At 41.1% G+C, this 9,291-nt stretch overlaps 1 protein-coding gene across 1 annotated transcript in view; it reads right to left on the bottom strand.

Moving 5' to 3' along the window:
* The window catches only part of LOC103397098 (BDNF/NT-3 growth factors receptor-like), a 174,403-nt gene extending 169,213 nt beyond the window's left edge, over positions 1-5,190 (bottom strand). Inside the window, 2 exon segments of the mRNA XM_025052777.1 lie at positions 1,070-1,144; positions 4,880-5,190. Of these exon segments, the coding sequence (XP_024908545.1) occupies positions 1,070-1,144; positions 4,880-5,136 (332 nt within the window). The 5' untranslated portion in view covers positions 5,137-5,190.
* Positions 5,191-9,291: the final 4,101 nt, after the last annotated feature.

Raw genomic sequence — 9,291 nt, forward strand, 5'->3', positions numbered from 1 at the left:
CCACTGCTCTAGAGGCCAGTGGCGGCGTGCTTTACACCATTGCATCCGACGCTTTGCATTGCACTTGGTGATGCGTGGCTTGGCTGCAACTGCTCGGCCATGGAAACCCATTCCATGAAGCTCTCTGCGTACTGTACTTGGGCTAATCTGAAGGTCACATGAAGTTTGTAGCTTTGTAGCAATTGACTGTGCAGAAAGTCGGTGACCTCTTTGCACTTTATACACCTGTGGCCAGGCCAAGGGATTAGGACACCTGATTCTGATCATTTGAATGGGTGAGCGAATACTTTTGGTAATATAGTGTATGTCTTTAATTTCAACACAGGTCAAAATCTTTAAGCTTTCAGTCTGCTAAGTTTTGAGAAGGCAATTTTCTGATAAGGGAAGAAGAAGAGAAAATAGGGATGTTTTTCATATTCTTCACTGGTTTTAAAACATGACCATTTGCAGTGTGTTATCTGATGAAGTCAGGACAAATTAAGTTCTGTACTTTGTTCTGGTCTGTGAAGGTTTCTTTTTAATTTACCCTTTTAAGTTGTTCTACAAGGTTTGGACTGTGAAATATGACATATAATAACTAGCTGTAGAGAGAAACATCATTTTTACTAGCATTGCAGCTTCTGTTTCACAGACATGGGACTCATTCTGCCTGCTTTTATTGTTTTCTTTGCATTTAATCAAAGCAGCAGGTAAAGGCTTATACACTTTCACTGTGCAATGTTCAATGTGGTAAAATGAGATATTGGCTGGGAATTAGGGTAGTGCCTACTTAACAGATTGGAAGGAAACGCAGCTTTGTAGACACTTCTTTTTTTAAATTAAGAAGTGCAATGAGGCAGATTAACTCTGCGGAACACAAGGGGGACACAGCATCATAAAATACAATGGCACAAACTGCATGATATACTACAGTATATCTGTGACAAAGGCAGGAATGGAAGCATATACATCATCTACTGTGCCCGACCCTTCGACACATATGTATGACTACAGACCGTGTGCAACATATATTTAGTCTATTATCGAACAAGCAGTCACATTCGCGTTGACAAAAGCCATAAAGACTCACAGGTTCCTGAGATTCTTGTAGTAGTGCAGGTCTTTGTCGTTGATTGAGGAGAAGCTGCTCTGGTTAGCGATGTAGCTGTCAGGAGATACAAATGTGTGTCACAAGATTCATTTGTTAACAGTTGCAGGGAAAAAAACAGAAACATTTCAGTGAGACAAAGGTTCACAATAAGGCAATTTAATTACAATTCATCATTAAAATTGAGCTCTTGACAAACAGGCGCAGATTGACAGGACAAAGGATGAGCAGAGGATTGTTTTTCTCATGATGAAGACAAACACAGGCTTTGAGTCTTCTCCTCTGCCCGAGAGAAAGCACTTGACTGGTCAGGTTTTAAGGGGGGCCCCTCCTTCTTTCCCCTGTAAACAGGTTCTGAAATGTAATACCTGTACTTTTTCAAATAGCACAGCTCTGGCATCAGATGTCTGAATATTTTGGGATAAATAAAGCCATCACGTGGAACTGAGGAGAACCTTTCCTCTTGAAGGGTCATGTTGAAACATCAACAAACAACAACAGCCACAGCAGATCTGATTGTCCTGCAGAAACCCCGTTTCCTCATGTTTATACTCTCGACTCTTACACCAAAGACTTAAATAATGTATTTTTTATTTGGTGACCCACATCGAAAACTATTGTTAGTGAGTATAATTCAAAGATTTCCAAGATCATTACAAGGCTATTGTAGTGACAGGTCAATGCGATGCACTGGGTGAGAACATTGTGTAATTTAGACCCAAATAGTGACACATTAAATCATTAAAGACACAAAGTTGCCAAATGAGGATTGAAGAGAGGCAACAAACCTCAAAAAACCTGTGGTAAAAATAGCATCCTGCATTTGCCTTAGGCTCTAAGATGCAGTGCCACAGCACAGCACAGACCTCTGCTATCACTTTCTAATAAAACCAAAAGGCCTGAAATTTTTTTTTAATGTATTGATTTATTCCCTGCAAAAGCTCAATAAGTCGACGCAGGATGTCAGCATTGTTCCGCAGCTTTAACACTATTGGTTGATAAAACTCATTCTCTGAAAATCAGCATTAAAACACTTTCAAACAGAAGAATGTACTTACACTGGAGAACAACTAATAAAAATGACACATTTTAAGCAACTGCCTTGAAGGTCAGGTGACACTGCTGAATAATAATAGCTCATCTCAGAACTCAAACTATGCACTTACTGCCGAAGTCTAAACAAGAGCTATGGTACAAAACGTTAGTCATATGGTCTGAGATACTTCACTGATAAACATTTTTGTAGTATCCATAAACTATTTCTCTGTGTTGTTTCACCTGCGTCCATTTCTATCAAACGACATTAGATTTAAACGTCCATTATCCGTCATTTTTTTTGTTGTCTGTCGCCAAATGCCTCTGCAACCAGGTTGCTCTCCATTACAGTGCACTTATTTTGTTCATGATTTATTACAGGTGATAATTTTAAGGATGCATTATTGTGCTGTATTTGGAGAGACCTTTATTCATTTACAAAGCTGTGCTCCATAAACTGCCTGTGCAGATGCTGTCATCCATATATCATGGTACTGGACCAAACAGATAGAACCAATCTCCGGGAACATTCTGTGCAGGATTCATCTACAATGCGTCTCATAGATGGAAAATGGTTTGGAGAGAATTTTCGTTTAGAATGTTATAATCTGTAAAAGTAAAAAATATATAGAGAATTTTATTTTGCTTATAGGAGGTGATTTTAATAAAGATCTGCTTATTTCACTGTCCATTATGTGAGTCCGGTGTTTTAACCCATTATGGTACCATGTGATCCTCAGGCAATAAACCATGTTCATCCTATCATATCTCCATGGTGCAAGCCTTTAAATGATGCAATACTTTAACCACAGAGAAGTTAATACATGCTTCAATGTTTCATATCTGTAGACTTTTCCAAAGGAAGCAGATTCTCTTTATTTTCACAAAATGGGTGTGAAAAAAAAAACTGTCTACTAGGTAAGAATACATTTACACTTATAGATTAGTAACCCACACTGCTTATAGTAGCAATGAAGAATTGCTGACCAAACAAAAACAAATGTTTATTTCAATTTGTTGTTCAACAATAGTACAATTGTTTATACAGGCAAAATTTAGACACAAAGGCATTTAGTAGCTACTTTTATAATGTTTTTAAAGTTAGAATGTCACAAATTATTAGTTTTACATGTTTTTGCAATAAATTATGTGTGCGTTTTACACATCATTTATTGCAAAAACATGTAAAACTAATATGCACTATATGGTACATTAATGCCTGCAGGAAACAGTGCTTCTGTCACGATGACAGTCGGGACTGTCATTTCCTGTGTTTTCCTGTGTTTTCTTGTGTTGTGTACTCTCTCTCTGTGTAGGGGGCGTGGCACATCTCTCTGACTCTGCCGGACTAATCGCCGTGGCACCCCTGCCGTTCCTCAGCACCTGCCACCAATCAGCCTATCAGTCCGACAGCATAAGTGCCCTGGCATTCCTCCCACTAGTCGTCAGATCGTCTGTTCTGCTGCAGTGGAGACGAACACTGATTTCGATTTGACTATAATTCTTGTGATTACTTTGGAAGTGCGCTTGAAAAATAAATCCTTGTGTTTCTCCTTACGTTGTCTGAGCCTGCATTTGGGTCATCTCAAGGTTAAACATGACAGCTTCAAATAAAAAAAAACAATAGTTTTTTATTATTTAGTCTTTTGAAGACATAAAACACAAATATATTTTATTTACTAAACTAACATTTCTACAAACTTTGAGATTATTTTGTAGCCTTTATTTTATTCTTCTTATTTATTTATTTTTACACTTTCAACTGTCTGCCTTTTTGAACAGATTCCTCGGTGTTTAAATAAAGGATAGTCTAATCTTTTTTTTTAAACCCAAAAGAAGGTGGGAGAGAGTTACCAACCCAAAAATATAGTTGTAATTTGTGACGTTTTCTCCGCGTCATTCCACGCCTCACCCAATTAACAGCAGACATATGGAAGAATAGCCTGTCTCTTTTGGCAAGGTCGTCGGACGATCCGTCGCACTGTCACCACTTGTATTTGCCTGCATTAGACGAGCAGTCAGCCCGTGCGAATGAGTGCTTTTCAGCCCACTGTTACCTCATTTCAACCCCATTCAAGGCCACGGATAAAGACTGTTTATTCTTGAAAGAAAGTCTTTATCAGCAGGACTGTTTATCTGTGCCAAGAATCACAACTGCTGCGGCAAATTAACTATTTCAATCTCCCGTTTAATTGCACCCAGATACAGGCTTCACTTTCTGTTCATTTTTAGGCCAAATTACGTTTAACGGAAAAAGTCAGAGAAAAAACTGGGGGTTTTGAAGGTACCTTGAATGGTCTTTCCCTCACACTTCACACAGACAATCTGAAGTTTTGACATTGCTTTTCTCCTATTCCCCTGCTTCATTTCAATAAAAGCCATCATGGTAAGTGTCTGGGCTAATATTTGGATAGTCCCGTCTGCACGGTCACATCATCCACATCCAAGGCACGGTTGCGCACACAAACACCGAGAATCAACTGACCTCTCCTCTAAATGGGCTGTTTCCTGCCTGCTGCTGAATGACTGTGAATGACTCTTGCGACGGTCGCTGGCCCAATTCATTATTGCCATTTAAAATGATCACAGTCGTCAATTTTGCTTGACTTCGTGTATCAAATTAGATTCAGAGGGAGAGATAAAAAGGACGGTTCGCGGGTTCCGATTTATGAATGATGGGAATGCAGCCACCTTTTTGTGAATGTGGACATTTCAAGATGGATCCCCAAAATCTGCAATGCATCTATAGACACTCACATGTCGGTGATGTTCTCCATCTCTGCCTCACTCTGCAGCACCGGGAAGGCAGTGATGCCCCGCTCCGGATCCACGCAGGAGATCCTGGTGCTGCTGCAGGAACAGGACGAGGGACATGCCTCCGTGGACATCCACGGATCCCCAGATCCCACCGTCACCCCGAAAACGCACACCGACCACCACAAGCACCGCCACGACCCAGAGCCTCTCCACGGCACGAAGAGGTCGACCCCTCTCCTGGGTCTGAAGGCGCTCATTTCTGGTGCCAACTTCAGCTCTGAGGATCGCTGAACAGCCCCACGGCCCGGCCCAGGTTGGCTGGAACCAGACCCGCTTAAGCCAAACGAAGGAGCGGAGAAATTAAGGAGGAGGATCCGGCGGTGATTGTGGACACAGGCGGCGCAGCTAGAAAACCATCGGCCGTGACAAAGAAGGGAGACCGACGAGAGAGGGCAAAAATATGCGGAGACAAAAACAGATAAATCGGGGCGCAAGAACGGGTCCTCCACCGTCCGCCGTCACTCAGCCAGTCAGTCAAATCACACTGACGGGTGTGTGTCAGGCGCCCCCCTCCTCTCTCTCTCTCTCTCTCAGCTGACATGCAGGGACCGGTGCATCCTTACCACAGGGTGACTGGGCTGCTGGTGGATGCGAGGCAGATGATGAGGAGGAGAGAGGACGGTACCCAGCAGCAGCTGCCAGCGCTAAAGCAGACCATTTAGAAAACGTGATACCTCATTCATCCTCCTCAGGGAAGCGCTCTTTGCTGTGCGTACAAAATAAATGTCTGGGAGGAGATAAAAAAAAAAGAGGGTCAGGTGTGGAGGTTTGACAAGCTTTCGCCTCTGGGTTTGTGCACGACGTGTTAATGTCCTTGTCTGACAGTCAGTCTCAGAGAGACAGGAGGAGGAGGAGGAGGAGAGCGAGCGGAGGGTGTTGGAATAAGGGTTATTCGATTTATCTGATAACTAGCCTCAGATTACGGTCCTAAGTGTTGGATCTAATTAACACAATCATTCCCATCACCACTGTCGTTGTCTTAATAAGTAATAATCATTAGCTGGGTTTTTATAGGTGTTTGGTAGTCCTGTATGGACTTAGAATGGGAAGGCGATGAGTGTCATAGTTCCAACGGGGTATTATTGAGGCCTGTTTGATTTGATCAGAGTGAGTGAGTAGAGGCCTGTGTAGTGGTTGTAGTATTTTAAATCCAATAGGCAAATAGTAACTGGACCTGAAGGTGAAGTATGCAGCAATTGTGAACGTTAAACTGCAGGCACAGTAGGTGGCGCTAGTGCATCTCATAGGATGCAATTCAAACAAATTACTAACAACTAACAATGAGGAAAGCACAGGCTTAGCCGAGACTCGTAAAAGAATGTGCATTATAGGTTATACAAAAACATTTTTCCAACATTGTTTCAGTTTTCCTGACGGCACTGACGGCATAAAAAAGAAAAATTTTCTGTGGTTTATCAGACATTTATTCAGTCTGACAGTAGGAATCTGTCTGCCGTTGTTATACAGCAGTACGATAACCACACACACTACCACACCACTCAACCTGTCTGAATTGAACTACAGAAAGTTCCTACATGTGGGTAAAAGGAAACTGCTAACATTATTAGGCCCAAACAATTTGCCCTCATCAAATCCACACCTGCTTTTCATCTACGTCTCCTTGTTAAAATCAAGACAGACCTAACAGAACACGACGGCTGGGTTAGTGTTACAGTCCAAGTCACTGAAGAAATATCTGACTCAAGTCTGAGTTTAGCCTAGTGGGATTTAAAACTAAGTCACCGGAGAAAAGATAAGTTCCTGTGATTTCAGGATGTGATTTTTTGTCAGAAAAAATAATAATAATTGGACATATTCCCGGTCACGTCCCTAGGGCTAAGAGTTTGAGCTTCAACATCTCAATACTGAGTGGAGTCACAAATTCTGCACTCAAGTTAAACAGCAACCTCAAACAAGGTTATAACTTATCTGCCCCACTGGCATTTGTGGACTGATGTCAGGTGCAGTGATGTGTTGCACACGGAGGAAGTGGGAGACAACGTGGAAGCAAACACCAATCACTGTGTCTATGTACCAGACTAAGCACCGCTTTATTAAATCATTAGACCATATTTCATAATCATATATGGCTCACAGCCAAAAGCTGACTTGAATCAATAGGCAGTCGTCTCAGAATATAAGCTATATGTCTGCAAGCCCTCACTGGAGTGTTACGTACTGTAGGTGCCGTACTGCTGTTAGTGATGTGTCGTTCGCGAGTGATTCGTTCAAAATGAACGAATCTTTCATATGAGTCGTGACTCCCAAGTCATATGAAAGATTCGTGACTCGTGACTACCGAGTCATATTAAATATTTATTCATATTGAACTCACGAATCACTCACAAATCACTCACTGCAAACTAATCACACTCTGCGAACTAATCACTCACTGCGAACAAATCACTCTCTGCTAACTAATCTTTCACTGTGAACTAATCTTTCATTGCAAACGAATCACTGTGAACTAATCTTTCCCCGTGAACTAATCTTTTGCTGTGAACGAATCACTCTCTGTGAACTAATCTTTTGCTGTGAACTAATCTTTCGCTGTGAACGAATCATTCTCTGTGAACTAATCTTTCGCCGTGAACTAATCTTTTGCTGTGAACGAATCACTCTCTGTGAACTAATCTTTTGCTGTGAACTAATCTTTCGCTGTGAACGAATCATTCTCTGTGAACTAATCTTTCTCTTCACATTGTGGTGTGTTTTTATTTCTTAGCTTTTCACATGGTTTTAATTACTTATGGCATTTTGTGTACTTTGTAGACTTTGTCAGCGGAAGCAAACCATGTTGCCTTATTTAGTGTCGGAGAACCGCAGCCTTCTTTACAACGCCCACAATAGGGCTAAAGCGCCACCTGCTGTAAAACGAATGAAATGATTAGTTCAAGATTCGTTCACGACTAGTTAATTTTACTGTTCGAGAGTCAAAGATTCGAATCAATAAAAAGAGTCGGTCTTCCCATCACTACTTAATGTACTGTATGTCTGATAGTGATGCGTCGTTCGCGAGTGATTCGTTCAAAATTAATGAATCTTTCATATGACTCGTGACTCCCAAGTCATATGAAAGATTTGTTCATATTGAACTCACGAATCACTCACAAATGACTCTCTGCGAACTAATCTTTCACTGTAAACTAATCTTTCACTACGAACGAATTACTCTGCAAACTAATCTTTCACTGTGAACTAATCATTCTCTGTGAACTAATCTTTCGCCTCGTTTTCGCAGATTCGTTTCATTTGTCACGTGAAAGAGAGCTCGGGTCTCTTTTGCTCACATTCATCTTCACATTGTGGTGTGCTTTTATTTCTTAGCTTTTCACATGGTTTTAATTGCTTATGGCATTTTGTGTACTTTGTAGACTTTGTCAGCGGAAGCAAACCATGTTGCCTTCAGTATTTAGTGTCGGAGAACCGCAGCCTTCTTTACAACGCCCACAATAGGGCTAAAGCGCCACCTGCTGTAAAACAAATTCAATGATTAGTTCAAGTTAGTTCATTTTACTGTTCTAGAGTCAAAGAATCGAATCAATAAAAACAGTCGGTCTTCCCATCACTAATGTCTGACACGAGAGAAGAGCGGCCTCTCACCGCTGCATCGCACAGAACCACGCCCCTCAATTTCCGCCTATAAGTTGGTGAACCACGGCCTGTGCGAGCGGCAACATCCTTTGCTCGTATGATGTTGCACTGACGCAGAGGCGGTGCGCTGAATAAAGGAGTGTAATTATGAGCCCTTTGTCTGTGTCTGAACCAATCTGGGGCCGTGCACGTTCCGAACAGAACAGCGTGGGCGTGCTAATTAAAATATTGTCTCAAAAACAAAATTAAACTCTATCTCTTTAAAAAAAAAAATACGACGGAGGTTGCGACCTTACAACATTGATTTTACTCATTTCGCTAAAGTTATAATTTTATTTAAGCCGTGGAAAGAGACTGAAGTGATCGTTTTTCCAAAGTACAACACTAGTACCATGCAAAATCAAAATTAAACTTCCCGCTCCTCAGCCATCCCGATCCAGAGCACCTAATTATTTGGTAGACTGTAAATTTAACTCAGCTGATTATTAATAGAGTCATAAAAACTAGTGTCATTTCAATTCAATTATTTCAGTGAACTGCTGGTTTATTGTCAATGTGTTAATTGGTGTTCTGTTTCTTTGACTCCGGAGAGCACTAGCGGCTTTTATCACTTTTTGTCGTGTAGTATTATATTCACTTTAATTATTACCTTACTCTGTTACATTAAGATTTGAAATTACAAATGTCCATTTGATTACCATGGAATAACAACAAGATCTGTACGCGCATCGCCTAAAACACAACCATTTTGTTTTGCA

This window comes from Cynoglossus semilaevis, chromosome W (assembly GCF_000523025.1).
Source record: "Cynoglossus semilaevis isolate Cse_v1.0 chromosome W, Cse_v1.0, whole genome shotgun sequence".
Classification (NCBI taxonomy): Eukaryota; Metazoa; Chordata; class Actinopteri; order Pleuronectiformes; family Cynoglossidae; genus Cynoglossus; species Cynoglossus semilaevis.